This window comes from Rissa tridactyla, chromosome 4, assembly GCF_028500815.1.
Source record: "Rissa tridactyla isolate bRisTri1 chromosome 4, bRisTri1.patW.cur.20221130, whole genome shotgun sequence".
In the NCBI taxonomy this organism is placed as follows: Eukaryota; Metazoa; Chordata; class Aves; order Charadriiformes; family Laridae; genus Rissa; species Rissa tridactyla.
This window is the reverse complement of record NC_071469.1, coordinates 69,986,902-70,007,737: the sequence shown is the minus strand read 5'-3', so window position 1 is coordinate 70,007,737 and position 20,836 is coordinate 69,986,902. Positions and strand designations below refer to the sequence as shown.

The window sequence follows — 20,836 nt, the reverse complement described above, 5'->3', positions numbered from 1 at the left end:
GGCAAAAGAGGAATGCGCAGAGCCTTTGTGTAACACTCCCTTCTCCACACAAAGCCAAACACAATGAAAAAGCCGTATTTGCCAACTCAGAGCTCGTCAGAACAATTCCTCTATTTCCCCCAGCTCCGTTTATTTAAAGAAAAATGATAATTCCGTAGAAGTCAGAATTCAATTTCCTGTTTTCTTTCAAAACAGTAAAATAATACAATTTCAAACTGCATGCCGGAGTTGTACATAGTTCCTAATTCTACTAAGTACACAAGAGACTAAAAGGTTTTATCTGTTCATCTCCCGACTTTCCCCAGTCTGTGGTCCGTCTTGGGATCAGCAATAATGGCCTGAACTGCTACAATGGCTTCGTTAATTTTTGTTTGCAGCTCTCGGAGCTCCTCTATATGCAGCAGTCGGAGAATTTGGGCAGCTTCGTTGAGGACAGCATCTGGGTGAGCGGCAGAAAGAGAAGTCGTGTCAAGCATTTTTATCTGAGGTCTTGAGAAAAGCTTAACCTAAGCTAATGCTCTGCACTTCGTTCCTGCTGGTGGTTTTCATGTGCGAAATAGGAAATAACCTTTCTTGCTGCTAGAGAGGTGGCAGGGGGCTCTGCAAAACCTCGCTCGGCTTCCTGCAGCCCTCACAGTAATCCACAGCCAAGTCGGGTCAGTATGAAGCTTCCTGACTAGTAATTTAGGGGTACGTGGGGCAAAAGTGAAGCCAAGCGAGTGGAGTCCCAGGTCATCTGGCTATTGCTTACAAAATAATCTATCAGGTCATGCCAACTTGCGCTGCCTCCGATTAGATTTTAGGGAAATTATGCAGCTAAAACACATGGAAGCAGCACAGAGGTCCTCTGCTGGTAGAAGCCAGATTTACAAGACAAGAGTAAGGAGCTGCATTCCTTCCGCTTGCAAATGTGGCTGCCATTAAAAGCCATTTAAAGTTATTTAAACATGACTCTGAAACAACATATTCCACAGCTAAGATTTATGCTTTTCTGTTCCAAAACAAAATGCTCAGGAGTGCTCGTAAATAAAAAGCTGGGAAGGAGCAATTCTTTCCATGACAGGCTTCTAGGCGAATTGTGCTTTTTTACTGTACAACATTATCTACACATTTGACAGTAATATACTTGTCAGTGGCAAACATCACTATTTGAAAGTAACATTAAGAGAACTGCTTACCTCCTGTGTCAAAACCAAGAATGTGCTTTTCTAAAGCAACAGGCAAACCCTTTGAAAAGAAAAAGCACGTTCAAATGTAATTAGAAGTGTCATTCTGCATGCTTGGAAAATAAAATCAAGTACTACAGCAGCTAACTCTGGAGGAAAGGACACTTGAGATTTGCTTATAAAGACATGCATGACAACTTCAAAAAGTCATCATGCTTGATTAAACGAGTGCCTTTGTGTCCTGAAGCATCAAACCCGGAGTATTAATAAAGAAAAGTCTTCACGCTTAATAATCCCTCTACTTGTCAAGCGAACCCCACTGGATACACGCTGCCCACATTCGATCCTTAAAAGGCGAACAACAGTACTGCAAGAGAACACCCAATCCAGCAACCCAGACAAACAAAACGCATGCACAAACTAGGGTTTCTTAGGAACTATGGCCTTTAGACAGCTGCCAGTTTTAAAAGCGCTGGCTGATTTGAAAAGAGAGTTGTAAAAATTCGCTGTAATCAAGTGAGTTTCTCAAGCACAGGACTTGCAACCTCCATCAACATTCTCAGGAGCATTTTCTCAAGTGTTAAGCTTAGGAATAAAGCTAAACATTCCATTTTCTAAACACTTGCTCTATTAAGGCAGTACAAGGAAAAGTTTTATTAGTGGTAATTTATAAGCATTGCTCTCTTTCCTTACCCTTTCCAACTGTGGAGGAGCAGTCATGCTAAACAATCACTCATGTTTCAACATGCACATAAAATTAGACTTAAACAATGCAAATCTTAAAATTTGCTTTTACTACCTCTGTAACTTTTTTCAACATTTGCCTTGCACAACAATTCGAGTTCAATACCATTAGTTTCTGCAACGATGGGGTTGTAAAACCTTCTAAGCAGCAAGGATTTCTTTTAAAGGCTTTTATATACATGTAAAAGAATTCTGAGCTGATCAAAACACCACAAACTAAATACAAACTGCTGACTGAAACTAATTCTAATACCCCATTTTCAAGAAGTGGTTCTTTTCCACGAACTTTACAAAAGTAAAATGGATGTTCACCTGCAATCTTAAAAAATACACCTGCATTGTTAAAATTTAAACGGCATGTTGTTAAGAATGCCACTTCAAACAGATCCTAGCAGTATCAGACTCTGTACACACACTCTTTAAGAAATCAGGTTTATAGTTAAGGTTGCAAAGAGATCATTGCCACCCTACTGTGTTCTTGGAGCCACACAAGCAGCAAAACATTGATTCGGTCAGTTTTTTGTGCATGAATTCCCCAGGGCCATTGCAGGTACCTCCTACGCTGGGTGACCACAGTGGCACCTTCAGAGGTGGTCTTCTGACACCCCCTGGTAGTGTAGCATTACTTTCCCTCCCTTCTTCCCTCTACCCCATGTATCAGGTCCCTTCTGGCTGGTGGAAGCTATCTTTGGCAGCGCAGTAGACTGGCCTTCCCCAAGTCCAGTACCACTGGTTTCACGGCGGGCACTGGGCTGTACAGACACCCACTGCTGTACAACCACAACAGGCACATGCTCATTTATTTGCACAGTAGCTTTAAATGGGGAGAGGAGCAAAGAGCACCTTCACATCCATTACCATACAGACTGCTTCATTTCTCAGCCTCATTCCCCAAAAATTCAATTTAAAACTGCTGCACCAAAACGCTTGCAAATGGGCCTGACCACCACAGCTAACTGCCGTGTAACTCTAAGTGTCAATAGTAAAACTACATTACGTGGGAGCGGGAGGAAAAAAACATTTCCAGATTTCAGAGTAGGGGAAAAGTGTATCCACTTTGTTGTGCTTTTACACATGCCCCAGGTATAGCCTTCAGAAGTATCCTTAAAGCGACCCTGAAGGGCGCCTGTTGTACTTGAGCCTACCTAGGATCCACCCATCGGGCAAGGAAAGCCCAGGACAGGCTACAAGTCCACCAGTATAAATCTGAATCCTGTCTAGACACTGAGTACATTGAATTGCCAACCATTCAAAACATAATCTAAAAAAAAAAAGTGTCATGTCTTATCTTGAAAACCGTACTTTGACAACCCAACAAGATAAATCTCATTTTATTTGGTACATTTAAACCACATGTGCAGCAGTATAAGTTTCCTCAGCATAGTCCTCACACGTATCCTTCAGTCAGAGAACATTTCTGTATCTATTCTGTCTTTTCCCCACTCTATCTTGATATTGCCAGGAATGCAACTCATGACATTTTGTATATTAAGTCATCTGCCATGCAGCAGTGGGACATTTATAACCTGTTTCCAGAGACAAGACTTAATACACAAAGCGTCACTGGCTAGTATTTTGGCCATTAACAAGCCAGCCAAAATCAGAAGCAGAGGTTTATTTTTCCTCTCCTTCTATCCTGCGACCCACTTATCCCTGCTGCTTTTAAGATATTTTCTTCATTCATCCAGTACATTACGACGTTGATGATCGCTGCTGGCACAGATGAAGCTGTTTTCCTGACTCCAACCCCCTGCTTCTTCTCCACCCTACTTGAAATTTAGCGTTTCTAACAAGAATACACTCCCAATGATATTTATCATTCAGTGACACAGTGACATTTCAACCTAAGATCTGACAATGCTTTGAAGGACCTATTGAATCTGAACAACTCTTTGTCATGAAAAAAGTCAGTTCCTTAAAGAAGTTAGTTCGGCCAAACCCACAGAAAATCCAATTTTGATCCCTGCATGTCAGCTGTGCAGCTATGTAAACAACAAGTAAAAGCAGCTTTTTATTAATACTAGTTACAGAACCTAAAACAACTACAGCAGTTTCAGCTGCTTTCATATTTTCCTGCTCTTTTAACAGTCTTATGGGCATACAAGACCAAAGCTTTGATTTACTGTTCCAACACTTCTGGCAATTACTGCACTGCAACTCAGAGCACCTGCGACTGCCACTTAGTAAACACCATAAGTGGTGTTGTGATAATAAAATAAAGCATGGACTGTTCTGAGCAGCTGCCAGAAAAAGATGAAGGGACTCCCGCTCTTCGTCCAGATCCAGTCGCTTTATCAGGGATGCTTCTACGCATCCACCTGCGCAGCAAGGGAGGCTGCCCGTCCTGACTGCGCCCAAGACCCAGTGCCAGCAGCTGCTGCGCCAAATGCCAAAGAGAAGAGCTGGAGAACAAGGGATGTTTAAGAAATGGCAACCTGAAAAGCCACAGTCATCCCCCGGAATATCTTACAAACAGCCAGCTTGTGGTTAGAAAATAATTCTGCAAAATCTGAGGTTTAAGTGCAGAAGTTTCCTTCGCCATTTCTTTTTGGAGAAGGCGGGGAGGGAGGAGGTGGATATCCAACATCCCATTCCTTGAACACATACGAGGTGTACATACGAAGCAAAACACTCCATACAAGGAACGTTTCAATCTGTTTACACAGCCAACGCTGACGATTCCAAGGAAAAGCCAGGTCATTCTCAGACTCTAGACCTGCTGCACTGAACAGTAAGAGTAATCCTCTAGCAAATATAAAGATAGGAGAGCAGCTATTTACAGGATATATCATACAGGTACATATATTTGTATTGAACTGAAACAAGAGCTTTGTGTGCTCTCCATAATCCTCTGGGACTTTTAGAATCAGGATGGCAAAGATAAAGCAAGTTTCTACCACCCTCCTTAACAAAGGGTTTAAGCAGAACCTGTTTTGACGGAGATGGCCGACATTTACGCCTACACTTCTTTACTCGATATGGAATAATTAACACTAAACTCATGCACTGTGTATACAAACCTCCTTGGACTGACTGGCCTTCGCTATGGCGTCCTGCGTCAAGCGCTCTTGAACCAAAATGCGAATTGCCTAGGAAAAACATTTAAAGGCGAGAGTAATTAATTTATGTCTTGATGCATTTCTCAGCAATTCCAAGGGAAAGGGAGCCAACATTATAACCCAGCATAACCTCAAACCCTCAGCTTGGTGAGAGGCCTTTTGGAAAATTCTTTCAGACTTTAAACCTTTTCAAATAGCACTTTTCTTCGCAAGTGGTGTCTTAAGGTGTAGTCTGTTGGACTGTGGGAAAGCAGCCTAACCAGAAGAGACAAGGACATTACACTATTAATTTCAGCCACTACTGGCCCAGAAACTGCAAAGTACTAGGAACAATCAAAAAAGCTTATGATTCCCAAAGCAAGCTGACCGTGATCCCAAAGCGGCAACATCATTTTTATTTTTCTGAGACCACACACCTTTAGCGCTGCAGCAATACAGCTTCTTCAGGAAGGAATTCCTGCGAGCAGCATCTTTTAGGAAGGGCTGAACCATCCTCCACATGCAAAGAAACCCGGAGCAAGGCTACCCACCCAGGTTTTAAAAAGACTGAGAGCAGAAAGGAATTCTTTTTAGACATAGGAACAAGAACACCCTTGATTTTAACAATCCTGCTGCTCATCTGTTCTTACTGGCTACCGTACATAGCATGAAATCGGATCGGAGCTATCAGTTACTGATACCCACAGCTGTAAATGCCTCTAAAAATAACCGAAGGAATACCATGCAGGCAGACTTCCACCAGAAAGAACTGGGTCTGTCAAACACATTCCTCAGACTTTCCCTGATAAGTAGCCAAATGTGACAGAAGCAGTCTTAAGGAATCATAAAATGGTTCTTACTGCTTCTTGTTTCTCCCCCAAGATTTCTCCCGCTTTTGGCCATGATTAAAGTTGAGATCATACTAGAAAGTTGCCACTGAATACTTCTAGAAATTTTTCTAACTGAAGGGAGCAGCCTGGACAAAAGAGGGATTTGATGAGTTTAACTTTAAATGCCAGCAGTGAAACCAGACCCTGTAGAAGAGAATTTTGAGTGCCTTTTGCATTAGAACAAGGATATCCAACTGTGTTACACAGATGCTTTCTGATCAACGTGCCAGATTTAAATTAATAAAATGGGACTCCAAATATGTCTCTGCTCACTCTGGCCAGATGTCTGTAGCATGCTTGCACCCTTTGGCATTCCCTAAACATCCATCTCAGAGCGCCCAAGCCTCAACAGGGATCATAACTTCTCTGCATGCGCACTGCAAACCTGCTTATTGCTGCGTAGAATTAAAGAGTTTCATTGACACACTCTAATACCATAAACCACTGAAAACTAGCATTGCTGTTGTTCATGTAACACGAATTGCCATTGCGGGAGTCTGTTCTCACTGTAATTAAAAGCAAGAAAACTCAGGCTGGTGGTCCAACCTCTTCTGCCTGAAAAAAGTAAGACTGGTAATGTGGAAATAACGACAAATGTAAATACACTTACGCAGAAAATACATTCTGCTTTCTCTTTGACTTGCTAGTACCAAATTAGACGGGCCCAGATAGAGTTTGCTAGCCTCGAGACGATCCTGTAAGAAGACCTGAAGGAATTCTGTCTAATAAGGACTCATGCTGCAGATCCTCAACATTGCCATCCACAGGCTCTTTTCTCTCTCTACCCGATATCCGTTTTACACTGTTTTTTGTGTGGTTTGAGGGGTGGGGTTTTTTTTAGGGGTTTAATACACCAGATCTCCACCGCTCTTTAGATTAGTGAAGGGTTCAAAGGCTATTTTGGGAAGGCAAAGGAGGATACCATACTGGGGGAATGAGAAAGTGGTTGATGGGATAACAGCAGGCCATCATTTCCTTAAGAAACCCAAACTAACATGATAATACTGTTTAAATATGCCTGTTATAGACTTATACGCACTATATAAACTTCAATACCCATGGCATTCAGTTTCTCCAAAATAAGTTTAACAAATATCACAGCTACTCTAATGAATGGATCTTTTGGTTTTTTTCAGAGAAATTTGGTTATTTTGGTGCCAAACAAATCTAAGCTTATTTCCATAACATCACATCTGACATATGTTCCACAACATAACATCTGACACAATCAGATAGGAACTCAGGACTGCTAAAGTCTCAGTAAATACAGCACCTCAAAAATACAGTACAGGTTTGACCCAAAATTTACAGATAACTAGAGTTCCACCACTAAATCACAAATTTTCTCAAAGTCATAAAAAAGATGCTTTAGGAAATTAACGAGCCTACCTACTGCATTTAAAAAGCCATGATTAGTTGTCAAGACTGAATTAAACTGACTTCAGTAATGACAAGGAGTAAACAGTTCATAGGATCAAAAGGAGGAGGAGGAAAGCTTTTAACTGTGGCTCCTCCCTAGGACGTTTGTTTTACTTAGCCTCTATGTATTCAAGTTTCCTAGCACTGGAATGCAATCTTCTCCTTTGAGTGTGTTCCTCAGTATTTCTGAAGTTCACTAAAATCACATAAAACAGTACTTCAGCTAACCTGAGTTGAAGCACTTCAAATTCTGAGCAACGGTTCTCAGTGTTGGAATTCCAGGACCTCAGCTACAATTGAACTGTTTACCAAGACAGTTATGCTTGCATTCGTTTCCATTATTTATATTCTGTGTTCTTATCTGCTTGAAAAGGCACATACACGTGAGTTTTACTTTCTACTTATGCCTAAAAAGTCATAGTTATCAGTAACTGAGCACCACAAATTATTACAGACACACCAGCCACTGGGGTAAAGAAGAAAGCAGGTGTGAAAACTGTGGAACTTACCTTAAGCATTACCAAGTAATCATCGTGTCGCTGAATCTGAAGCAGATTAGCTAAAGCCATCACTCCAGCCTTGAAATCAGGATTATTCACTGCAAAAATAATCATCATCATTAAAAACATATGCAAATTTAACTGGCTCCAAAAGACAGAATTGGCTTCCAGACTCCACGGCATCAGATTGCTCTTAAGGATGACAGGCAGGGCCATGGTTATACAGTGGCAAGCAACCACTTTGGCTACAAAGCAATCAAAGCATGCTCCAGGCTTCATAATCAGGTTGCAGAACACCATCCAAGTACAAACAGCATTGTTTTCAATGCCAAATGCATTACATATGCGCTACCGCACAGGAAACCTGCGTCTTTAAAAATAAAGCCAATTACATGAAAGTATTCTCTTTTGTAAGCCTTTCTATCACTGCAGAGCAGAACTGTGCCTGCTGGGTGAGGGCAGGACCGATTCCTAGCTATCTGTTTCTAGAAGGAGCAATGGGAGAAGACTTGGGGGATTTAAGGCTAATTATAGTAGCTATTTTCCACCACTTCCATTTATTGTGAATGTGCCCAGCAGTCAAAAAAATTAAAATGATTACGAGAGGTACAGCTGGGGAAGACTGAGCCAACATGTAATACATGACAGTACTGAAGTAAACAGTCTGCTATCACGTTTCCTTAGCCCTTTTTTTTTTTTTTAAAAGATATGTTAAGAGTCTATAGTCAAAAGACATCTTGCTATTTCACCCTAGCCTGCAGTAAGTAGTCACATTTTATAGAGCTCTCTGCAAGTTGTTAAGGTAAACACCCTTCAGCTGCTTCCTCCCTCCCTGATAAGAGCCCTCACAACTTGTTCACATCTGATCAATTCTCTGGGCACCCTGTTCTCCTGGGAAAGATTCTCCCCTCTGCCCTTCCCCTTTTTCCCAGCAGGAAAAGCTCCGCGTCAGTGCGCATGCAGACACCTGGGATTCACATGGAGCTGCTCCTCTTCCCTTTGGTAGGAATGCTGACGAGTGCAAACAGCTCAAAGTAACTCTCAAAACACTGCTCACAAGAGAGGCAGTTTGAGCCAGGAGAAAAAGAATATGTGAACTCTGCATTCCTAAAGCTTTACATGAGACTTTATAAAGCTGTATGTATCACAGTACTGTAACAAAGAAAATCACACAGGCCATGGAACGCATTCACGTGTGATGCATCCGTACAGTAGGTTGCTGCACACTTACCATCCAAGTTAATCAGCGGTTCTGCATTCTTTGCCGCGTTGTCAGTATTTTTAGCACCATCAGGGGTAGAATCCTTATACTTATCAGCTGTTAAATTAAGAAGCAAACACAAACACCATTGGAGCTCATGACAAAAATAAGCAGTTAAAAGTTTAAAGCCAAGTTGTAGTTTGCAATAGCTGTATTTCTGGGGTGTGGTAATTGCCCAAGAGCCTTCTGGGTTTATAAGCTGATGTTTTGAAGCTCCCTACTAAGGTCCCCAAAGGCTGTTCTAGTGAGCTCTCCTAACAGCTCCCATCTGCAGAGAGCTTATGTGCTATCCCAGAGCAGCGTCAGAGCATGCTCCACACTTACATAGGGCATTACGCTCTTGACTAAGGCTCTTCTGACAGTCTTCACCCCAGAAGACTGAACAAGCTGCACCTTACAGTTCTACTACTTTTAAAACTCATCAGTTCAACTAGCATTGGCCCTTTGCCTCAATCCGCAGCGTACGTAGGGCTCAAGAACTACAGATTGAAGTTGGTTCTGATCAGCAAGTAAAACATTTCCAGGGAAGGCTCTGCTGCAGCATTCACCTACAACCCACAAAGGGGTTTTTCAAGCCTTTTGAGCATGGGACCTCCCGGCTCCTCCATCTTCATGTACCCCACATCACAGGCAGCTCATTTTCTCCATCATCAGGGACTGAAAACCAGCTCTACAGATTCCAAGTATTTATATCCCATCCCTGTCTTGGGCAGACCTCAGCCGTGCAGGAATCAAAGGTAATGGAAAACAGTACTTCGGCTATTATTACGTTTGCCAGCAGTATTTACATTTGTATCTGCACTCTCACTAAAAGGAAATGAAACTGCTGCTGATTGCTGAGATTTAACTCAACTTTTTTCATAACCTTGCCCTAGTTCCCAAGGGTTCAGGATCTACTCTCTGTGAAACAAGGGTCTAAGAATAACTTATTCGAATAAATGTAGTACTAAAGAAAATGCATTTAATACGCTTTAGAGTAAGTTCTCATAAAGGCAATCCCACAGGAAGAAGGGTATAAATACATACAATGGGGTTTGCTATATCCAGAAATAAAGTAATAAATGCAAGTATGCTACTGCACTGTCTCACAGCAGCTGAGCTGAAGAGAAACCGTTCACATCTGAATACGGTACAAAATCAAACAGATGAAATCGCATTTAAGAAAACAAGATATACTTTTGACATTGTCTAAATTTGACAAATACTTCATTAAATTAAACAAACACATTTCCCTAACATTTTGAAATATTAAATATATTCACCCCTACCATTATCTCCATACTCGAGCCTAACCGCTAAGCCGAGAAGCCAGTCCACTGTTTCTTGTCGTTCTTGTATTTTGAAAGGACAGTTTACGTCTTTCATATACTGTGGAGTAGAAAGAGGAGAAAACAAATATATTTTACTGACCAGTAGGAATTAGCTAGGAGCACAGAACTGTTTTGGAAACAGTCACTTTCCCACAGACCTCACAGTTGTTAGAAGACGGTTATTAACAAGAAGCATCATTGTGAAATGTCCTGCTGTGGTACCTGATCCATTTTAGAGCACTTCAATCCACCACTAACTCGAGTCTGCCATTTAGTAATGGCACCCACTTTTCAATGAATGTTATTCACGGTCAGAAAGCAACCAGAGAAACCTCTTTCTTTGCTCTCTGTTCACTTTACACAGTGAGCAAAGACATGGGAAGGGGAAAGGACAGAGAACAAAAATTACAGCAAAACCTCCCCATCTAAAGCAGGGAGGAGGAACAATGCTACACCTAAAGCTTTCACAATACTAAGATGAGGGTACAACCCTGCCTTTAAGCCACCTGGACAAAAATTGTAAGATTCTGAGAAGTAATTTTCCCTTTCTTAGGGACTGTGGACAACAGGAGAGGACAAAATGTGTCTGGGACACCATCTCTGCTCTTCTGAAGCCAGAACACAGGACCCAGCACAGCCTGCTGCCAAGACTCCCAAAGCCCAGGACACAGTGACATTCTGCTGTGCCCATTTGCTGGAGGGAGAGAAGTGCCACGCAGCCCCTACTCCAGCAACACAAGCACTGGAGGGAAAGGACATCGGAGACTGGAGAGCACTAGCAGGGAGGGCTCCCCTGGCAGGCACACAGAGAAGGATGGTCTGGCCAAGCCAAGACAGACTCCACTGATACAGCGACAGTACCAGCAACCAGTAATTCTAATATCACATAGATTTATGTACATGATATTAGAATGCTTTAGGCTCCCTCCTGCAGAGCATGAGCACTGCACCTCCAATCCTCCTGGGAAGTGAGCAAGGAGGGCGGTTCCAGGGGAGAAAGGCAAGATGAATGGGCACTGAGCATTACGGAACAGCATTTTCAGCTCCTCGCAGGGCTGTCTGCAGAGAAAGGGAGTGGGAACCACAAGGGAAAGCTCAACAGCCCTCCGATGACTCAAAATGCTCCCGAGCACCCAGGAGATCACTCACAAAACAATGGCTGCTTGCCATGCTTTGCACTAGCAGTGGAAAATCATCTATCTGGAATAACAGGAGGCGCAGAGATGAGCTGCAGTAGTTTTCTGACACACGCTTGCAAAGCCTACGAGTACATTAGCCTAATCCATTTTCCTTTTGGTATGTAAGAATCATTAATGCAGAAAAAGCTGTTTATTTGTAGTCAATCTTCTTTCTACTTCAAGAGCTGAATCAAATCAGACAAAAGCCAGATTAGGACGGATACCACCTCTTGCAAAAACAAAGCTGAGGGAAAATTACGTACAAAAAATTCTACCATCTTAGTGACTCCTACAGTTTGGCTTCACTAATACATTTAAATTCCTAGGAATGTAGAAGTTCAGGGACAGGACAAATACTCAAAGTCATTTACATTCAAAAACTACGATAGCTGTTAATCATTATTTACATTGTCATTTAAAATTGTTTTTGAAACAACAAAATACCTTTTCAAATGATTTGGGCCAGTCATCACTGTGTATGTTTCTTAAATTCCCTCGGTCTTCAATCTTGTAATGTCTGATTTTCTGGTCTTCAAGCCAGACAATAAAATTTCTAAATTCTGTTTCATCTGTCAGGAGAAGTAAACAAAGCAAGAATTAGACAATATCTTAAGGGCAAAATTCCAATTCATACAAACAAATACTGGTGCCCCCAAGCGCTTTCATGTTTTACCACAAAGAAAGACCTAACACTAAAATCATGTATTCCAGGATAACCTCTGACCACAACTCAATACCAAGTGTTTTCCATTTTTCAAGTCACTTCAAACCAGCTATGGTTGACTGACTACAATAAGAGGCATCAGCCAACAGACCGTTTTTATTGGAAATATAGTTCTAACCTACTAAGCAAAGAAGGAGAGGTGAAACAATGATAGAGAAATTCCTAACCCTGTTACCTGGACAAATGTGTTACGTGTAGCAGTAAACCCCTGCCTCTTCCAAAGAGCAACACACACAAGTTGTGACTGCGCAAAGGCATTTTCTTCCTCTACTACTGACTCAAGTTTTCTTGGTTGTTGACCCAACATCTTGTTATTTGGGAGCTGGAATTCCACAATACATAGACTGCGGTCCAAACAAAGCTATTTGTACCGGATGAAGCAATTCACCTGCACCTGTGCTTTACTGAGAGAATTCATTTCTGGAGACAGCAGATCACAGCTCTGGGGTATCACTGGCCCCTCAAAAAATAGCTGTGATATTTGGGCTTTGGATGAGCTTTAATATCCTGAGTTAATGAGTATAATATCCCGCTGCATCTCAGAGTGGGGTAAGCACACCATTTCCCCCATCAGGGATAAGAATGATATTTCTGCTTCTCAGAAGCACCTTCTAAGCTTTCTAAGTGCCTTTTAACCAATGTGTTGTAAGAAACAGAGACACGGTCACAACACATGTAAAGGTAAGCTTTCAGTAAGACCTTTTAAAACTTTTACGCTAACAAAATGAACCTTAAAGGGGGGGGAGAGAATGGTAACCGTGAGAAACTAAGAACACACAACAAAAGAAAATGCCAGCAGACAATCTCTCCTCAAAAAGAAACGAGTCTACCAAAGCGCTGAAGAAAAGACAACCTATTAAACCGATAACCCGAAGCTTATAATTAATCACACTGGATAAATACATCGAGCTAAACCACTGCAATGCCTGGAAATCGCAGTTTTCCCGGCCTAAACTCGGGATTTTCCCTCAATTTGACCACAGACAGCTGCATTAACGCTCAGAGCCCAGCAGACCCTCCCGGCCTTAACCTTCCTCCCTCGCCCGGGAGGCAGGGGGACAGGGCAGGGGGGAGGGCGGGCGGGTTCCGAAGCGCTGAGGCGAGGGGAAGGGAGAGGGGCCCCGGAGGGGACAAGGCCGCGGGTGCGTGAGGAGAGCGAGGGGACAGGCAGGGAGGTGGCAGTGCCGCGGCCCCTCACCCCTGCAGTTGAAGCCGGCCGGGTTGTGGTAGTCGAGCGCCGAGAGCTTGCGGCGGAACATGGCGCCGGTGCCGCCGCCGCCGAGGGCCGGGCCCAGCCGCTCGCCCCGCCGGACAGGAAGGAACACCCTCTACCCCCTCTCTGCTCGCCCATTGGCCGGCGCACGGCGAGCGGCAGCCTCCCCTACCAATCAGAGGGCGGAGGGGGCTGCCGGGAGGGGAAGCGGCCCTTCATCCAGCTTTATTGACACGCCGGCGGGCGGACAGCGACAGGGGCGGGGCCCAGGGCAGGGAGCGGGGCCTGAGGCAGGCTGGGGGCGGAGTCTAGGCCGCGGCGGAGAGCTGTGGGCTGCACTGGGCAGTGCTGGGGAGCAGTGCGCTGTACTGGGCCGTACTGGGGAGCAGTGGGCTCCACTGGGCAGCACTGGGCTGTACTGGGCTGAACTGGGCTGTACTGGGGAGCAGTGGGCTCCACTGGGCAGCACTGGGCTGTACTGGGCTGAACTGGGCTGTACTGGGGAGCAGTGGGCTCCACTGGGCAGCACTGGGCTGTACTGGGCTGAACTGGGCTGTACTGGGGAGCAGTGGGCTCCACTGGACAGCACTGGGCTGTACTGGGCTGAACTGGGCTGTACTGGGGAGCAGTGGGCTGCACTGGGCTGTGCTGGGGAGCGCTGGGCCAAACTGGGCTGTACTGGGCTGAACTGAGGAGCAGTGGGCTGCACTGGGCTGTACTGGGGAGCAGTGGGCTGCACTGGGCAGCACTGGGCTGTACTGGGCTGAGCTGGGCTGTACTGGGGAGCAGTGGGCTGCACTGGGCAGCACGGGGCTGTACTGGGCTGAACTGGGCTGTGCGGGGGAGCAGTGGGCTGTACTGGGCTGAACTGGGTAGCACTGGGCTGAACTGGGCTATGCTGGGGAGTAGGGGCCTGCACTGGGCCGCACTGGTCTGTACTGGGGAGCACTGGGAAGCACTGGGCAGTACTGAGCTGTACTGCAGAGTGCACTGGGCAGCACTGGTCTGTACTGGGCAGCACTGAGGAGCACTGAGCTGTACTGGGCAGCACTGAACTGTACTGGGGAGCACTGGGCTGAACTGGGGAGCACTGGGGAGCATTGAGCTGTACTGCGGAGTGCACTGGTCTGCACTGGGGAGCACTGGGGAGCATTGAGCTGTACTGCGGAGTGCACTGGTCTGCACTGGGGAGCACTGGGTAGTACTGGGGAACATTGAGCTGTACTGGGGAGCACTGAGATGCACTGGTCTGCACTGGGGAGCACTGGGCTGTACTGGGCAGCACTGGAGTGTACTGAGCTGTGCTGGGGAGCACTGGGCTGTACTGGGCAGCAGGGAAGGGGGCGTCTGGGCAGGGGACGGGGCTGCCCGCTGAGCCTGAGCGCCACCCCCTTGCTGTGTCACCTCCAGCTCATAATTAAACCGTTTTCCCTGCAAACGCTGCTGACATTTGTCATCGAGTTCTTGCTCCCAGATAATTATGGCCATCTCCGAGGAGATTATGGCTGGGAAAAGTTGCTGCTCCACTGACATCTTGCCAAGGGGCTCTGCCCAGTTCCAGCAGCGGGCAAAGGATGTCCCTTTAAGGGGCTTTTTTGGGGTGATTTTGCCCGGAGAAGGCAATGAGCTCAGGTTTGGAGCGAGACCACCCCCCTGTCCCCGTTCCGTGCCACCCCCCTGCTCCGTCCCCGGCTCTGGTGGCACTCTGCAGACGTGGTGCTGACAGCGCGCCGAGCCCATGCAATATTCATCCTGACATTTCTCTCTGCGCCAGCCCTTCCCAGCGCTCCAGCTGGCAACCGGCGCAGCCACCGACTGCGGCGCTGCCATGGCCGGGTGGCACGGGGCTAATTCAACCCCCCCGCCCTCCGACAGCCACCACGAGCCCCGGGGGGGAGCCAGGATGGTTCTGCCTCCCTTCCCCTTTAGGACCATTCCTCTCCCATTCACCGTATCTCCTCTGGCTCGTTCCTGGACTGGTTTAACTGGAGCAGGCAGGGAGCCAGCTCTGCCTCCTTCAGCTTTCAGAGCCGGAGCCCACGAGCGCTTCAACGTGTCGGTGACACGTGTGCGGGCGGTGACATGCGAGTGAATAGTAAAGATGCAAGGACTCTGGCATGGTTAAAAGGAGCTCCGGACCATCCCCAGCCACGAGATGTGTGACAATGTCACACATTGTCCACCCTCAAAGGTGACCAGCGATGGAGATAGTGAAGCCTCTGCATGGGTGTCAGGGGACAAATACACACCCGGTGGCCACCATGGTCCCGCACCAGCAGCAGGACGGGGCTCTCCACCCTTCCTCCGCCTCTCCTGCCTTCCTCACCCTCAGGACAGCCCTTCCCCTTCCCAACCCATCCCTTTTCACCCCAGGTTTGGGGACCTTCCCCTTCCCTGATGGGTCCGACCCCTCCTGTGGTGACATGCAACAAGTCCCTGTCATGGTTTCAGCTGGGCTGGAGCTGACTTTCTTAGTAGCAGCTGGCATAGTGCTACGCTTCGGATTTGGGATGAGAAACGAGAAACCATGCACTGGTGGTTTTGGTCGTTGCTAAGCTCTCAAGGCCTTTTCTGCTCCTCACCCCACCCCACCACCGAGTAGCCTGGGGGGGACACAAGAGGTTGGGAGGGGACACAGCCAAGACAGCTGACCCCAACTGACCCATGTTCCATGCCATGGACCTCAGCTATTCCATATCACGGACATGCACGTGGACACAGGCTATTCCATACGCTCTGACATCAGGCTCGGTATATAAAGCTGGGGAAGAAGACGAGGGAAGGAGGGCACATTCAGCGTGATGACATTTGTCTTCCCAAGTCACCGTTACGCGTGACGGAGCCCTGGTGTCCCGGAGATGGCTGGACACCTGCCTGCCCATGGGAAGCAGGGAATGAATCCCTTATTTTGCTTTGCCTGCGTGCGCGGCTTTTTCTCTACCTGTTAAACTGTCTTTATCTCAACCCACGAGTTTTTCCTCACTTGTAACTCTTCCAATTCTCCCCTCCCAACACAACGGGGCGGGGGGGAGTGAGCAAGCAGCTGCCTGGTCCTACCTGCTGGCTGGGGTTCAACCATGACAGTCCCCATGGCAAAGCTGTCCCCAGGGTTGTGCTTCTCCTCTCCTCATCCCACTGCCCGCTGCCAATGGAATGTGCTTGCATCTAATGAATGCAATTAGTGCAAATGGGTTTATTCTCATTAGGGAGCCGTGCAGGGCCGGTGTCGGGGACGCGGGGGGTGGGCGGTAGCGTGGCGTGGTGGGGGAGCAACATCTCCCGTCCACTTTCCCCGGGCGCCCCACACCTCCTCCGGCTCGGCAGATGCTCGGTGGTTGTGCCACCGCTCCGGTGCCTTGGGAAGCGAGGATGAAACAGAGCAAGCCTCAGAGATGGAGGAGAGCCAGCGAGGTATGGCAACAGCTGAGCGTCGCCAGGCTTGGCATGCCGAGCAGCAGAGGCATCGTGGGAGCGACAGTTGGCTCGTCCCTTCGCGGTGACACCAGTGTTTTTTTTCCTTTAAAGCTGGGCCGATGGAGCCAGCAAGGGACGGGGAGCTGAGAGTTGAGGCAGCCGGTGCAGAAAAGCCGGGTCACACTCCTGCCATCCCCCCAAGGGCTGGGCAACGTTTGCTGCTCACTGAGATGCTCTTAACACACACGGAAAATGGAAATACCCACATGGCATCTGCACAGGGCTCAGCGGCGATGGGTTTCACTGCAAAACGCTCACTGCCAGCTTGCTCCTGGTCCCAGAGATGACCTGAGGATCATAGAATCATAGCATGGGTTAGGTTGGGAGGACCTTAAAGGTCACCCAGTGCCACCCCCTGCCCTGGGCAGGGACACCTCCCACCAGACCAGGTTGCTCCAAGCCCCGTCCAACCTGGCCTTGAACCCCTCCAGGGATGGGGCCGCCACAGCTTCTCTGGGCAACCTGGGCCAGGGGTTGACCGCCCTCACAGCAAAGAATTTCTTCCTCAGATCTCATCTAAATCTCCCCTCTTTCAGTTTAAAACCGTTCCCCCTCTTCCCATGGCTCCCCTCCCTGATCCAGAGTCCCTCCCCAGCTTTCCTGGAGCCCCTTTAGGGACTGGAAGGGGCTCCAAGGTCTCCGCGGAGCCTTCTCTTCTCCAGGCTGAACCCCCCCAGCTCTCTCAGCCTGTCCTCACAGCAGAGGGGCTCCAGCCCTCCCAGCATCTCCGGGGCCTCCCCTGGCCCCGCTCCAACAGCTCCGTGTCCTTCTGCTGTTGAAACCAGAGCTTTCAGGTGTCCCTCAGTTTCTGAGCGACCGTGATTTCGCGCAAGGAGTAATGTCCCACCTTGAAGGAGCCCGATCCCCCCTGGGGTTAGCTCATCCTGTGGGAACAGAGAGCTGCGGCTCAGAGAGGGCTGAAACCCTGAGAGGCTTCGCTTTCCCTCCCTGATGGCCACGAAAGCTCCCACCAAACCTCACGCCCCATCAGGGAGACCCTCCCCCTAAATCCGCTGGGGATGCGACCCAGCCGCAACGGGGATGGGAACACCCCCCCCCCTCCCCCAGGAGCTGCCACGCACAGAGATCATCATCTCCAAAGGCTTGAAACAAATCCAAAAGTTTATTTCCAACAAGTACACAGAGCACGTGGGATGGGGATGCGCTACATCACAACGCCGACCTCCCCGCGCTGGCTCTCGCTTACAACCGCCCCCTCCCCAAAAAAAGCCTGGCACCGGAGGGACGGGTTCGCCCCCCACCCCCCCCACCCCCACACCAGCGACCTCGGCAGAAAAAAACTAAAATAAAATTAAAAAAAAAACCAAACAACAGTCCTTTTCCAGTACTCCAGATATTTTTTTCTTTAAAAGCCGGGGGTAGAGTTGAATGTCATTTGATACCACGCTGGAAATACAGCATCGGGATGGAGAGATGACTGGTATTTTTGTTGCGAGGTGGCGGGGGGGCAGTGGCGGGGGGGAACGATCTTGGCAGGCGACCTCTACTTGGCTAACAAAGGCGTATCTGTGTAAATATAAATACTGGGGTGAAATACCTGGCAGCACACCAATGTCAACACCGCTACCAACATAAAATAAAGACCAGCAACGTAAAACACCTTCAATGAGTAGTTTAAGCTAATTCAAAATTGCGCCCCGCCCCCCCGGCCCCACGCCGCCCACTCTTCATGCCGCTTTATTTCTCCGTTTATTTATTAAGAATTCAAGTTGTAAAATACGCAAGTCGTTTAAAAAAAAAAATGATTACAAACCACTTCGTGACAGCGTTTGAGAAGGGTTGGGGCGCGAGCCCCGGGGTCAGACCGGCTGCGCTTCGCTCTCCGTGACGGTAAATCAGCGTTAGAAGGAAAAGACAAACCCGGGACGGGGTATTTACAGTCTGCCTCGTAACACCGCGAGTGAAACCAGCTGCAGAGCAAACCGCTTCATCCGTCCTTCATCCTAAAGCTACGCGAGCTGTAGTAAAAAGATGGAAAAGGGGGAGGTTAGGGGAGGGTTGGAAGCCACCACGGGAGGGCTGGGACCATCTAGGCTACTCGTGTCGTATAAACATTCCCAGATGCCAAAAATTTTGAGTCCAGTGTAAGAACAAACTGGTCTTCACCGTAGAAGACTAGAAAAAGAGTACGAAAAGGTAGAAAAACCAAAATGCACTTGTTACGGGCTAGAAAGATTCGCCAAAAGGTACCTAAAGACTATTGCCCTCTTGAATCCACACGGATTTTTAAGCTGACACCTGATTCAGAACTACAGTTTAGCGAGGTCACTGCAGACCCCCCCAAAACCCTACGTGACACCCACCTAATTTTGTACCCCCATCCCCAAGTTATGATTCCCAACGTTTCCCAGGAGTGCGGATGGGCGGGGAAAGCTGGGAGGTGTTTAGCTGTGGAAAAGAAGAGGCGAGCCACGTCTGCAAAAGTATTAACCCGAGGCAGAGCCAAAAAAGGTGGCCTCTATCCCCCGAAACGCTGGCGGTGGATGGACCGGACCTGGGAATAATTCCCCAGCCTGACGCAGAGCTCAGGCTGCGTGTAAACAAGGTATCAGGCACCTCCGGGAAGGGGTGACCCCACGGCTCCCCAGGTTGCTCTCCTGCCCCTGCCCATTGCAGTGGGGTGGCAGTGGGAATGGGACAGCTGGTGGGTGTGGGAAGGGGCAGAAGCATCCCACCACAAGGCAGAAGCATCCCACCGCAGGGCAGAAGCTTCCCACCATGGGGCAGAAGCATCCCACCGCAGGGTACCATCCCACTGAGGGGTACCATCCAGCCGTGGGGTACCGTCCGTCCGTGGGGTACCATCCCACTACAAGGCAGAAGCGTCCCACCATGGGGCAGAAGCATCTCACCACGAGGCAGAAGCATTTTACCATGGGGCAGCATCCCACCATGGGGCAGAAGCATCCCACCGCAAGGCAGCATCCCACCATGGGGCAGAAGCATCCCACCATGGGGCAGCATCCCACCAGGAGGCAGAAGCATCCCACCGCGGGGTACCATCCCACTGCGGGGTACCGTCCAGCCGTGGGCTACCATCCCACTGTGGGGCAGAAGCATCCCTCCACGGGGTACCATCCCCCTGTGGGGCAGCATCCCACCATGGAGTACCATCCCACCGCAGGGCAGCAGCCCAGCCCAGCCCCAAGGGGAGGAGATGCTGCCAGCGAGCCGAAAAGAGCAGGACAAGGACCAAGCGAGGTGAGCAGAGGCACAGAGGTGTAGGAGAAGAGGAAAGACCCGGAAAGAAGTGGTCAACTTTGATTTTCGGATTTCTAGCTACCCCACGATGCTGGGGGCGGGGGCACCTACCCTAACGCAGGAGGTATTTCAGGCACGTCTAAGGCATCGCAGGAGCTCTCTTTGCTTTCGGGATCGCCTCGGTTTCCTCCCTACAGCTTCTCCCACCAGCACGTGGTGTCAAACGACAGCAAAGAAAAGTCTGGAGCGGATGAACGGAGATAAAACTCTCATGCACTACCACCGAACGCCGTCACAGGAGTATGAAGCACCAACCACGACACACGATTCACTTTTACTCGCAGAGCTGAAGCTAACCATCTACGGAATGGTAGAAAGTGGGGGTTCGCTAGAAGCACGGAGCTGCCGGCGTCCTCGCTAACCCGCCGCGGGGCTGCTCGACCCCGGCGCTACGCTACCGCCAGAAAGTAAAAAAGCACAAGACCAAACACCGAGTAACACCATAATCATTGAGCCTGTCGCTATATATCTGACAACTTAAATAAAAAATAATATTTCGGAAAGAAACCAACAATATCATTCCAAGAAGGTTATGCACATCCTCAGCAGTTACGTTGCTCAGCACAGCTCTGGTGCTTTAAATATGGAACAATCAAACAATTTTGTGAGCAGAAAAGTGACACAAATTTATTCTTTA

The 20,836-nt window shown here is 48.0% G+C and overlaps 1 protein-coding gene across 2 annotated transcripts; it reads right to left on the bottom strand.

The window, feature by feature from the left end:
• Positions 1–109: 109 nt before the first annotated feature.
• Positions 110–13,582, bottom strand: RTRAF (RNA transcription, translation and transport factor). 2 transcript variants are annotated; one of them, XM_054199439.1, is made up of 8 exons: positions 13,429–13,582; positions 11,951–12,075; positions 10,287–10,386; positions 8,989–9,075; positions 7,767–7,855; positions 4,931–4,999; positions 1,179–1,227; positions 110–439 (listed from the first exon to the last, which is right to left on the bottom strand). In XM_054199439.1, the coding sequence occupies exons 1-8, from the start codon at positions 13,487–13,489 to the stop codon at positions 285–287; spliced, it is 735 nt and encodes a 244-aa protein (XP_054055414.1). In that variant the 5' UTR covers positions 13,490–13,582; the 3' UTR covers positions 110–284. The 2 variants fall into 2 exon arrangements, with proteins under 2 accessions (XP_054055414.1, XP_054055415.1); XM_054199440.1 differs by lacking the exon at positions 4,931–4,999.
• Positions 13,583–20,836: the final 7,254 nt, after the last annotated feature.

Excerpts from the sequence above, each read along its gene's own strand:
- RTRAF (XM_054199439.1), bottom strand. The coding sequence starts at position 13,489 with ATGTTCCGCCGCAAGCTCTCGGCGCTCGACTACCACAACCCGGCCGGC. Across the intron at positions 9,076-10,286 it reads GCTCGAGTATGGAGATAATG|CTGATAAGTATAAGGATTCT; the intron begins GTAGGGGTGAAT and ends TTAATTTAACAG. Across the intron at positions 440-1,178 it reads TCTTGGTTTTGACACAGGAG|ATGCTGTCCTCAACGAAGCT; the intron begins GTAAGCAGTTCT and ends CCGCTCACCCAG.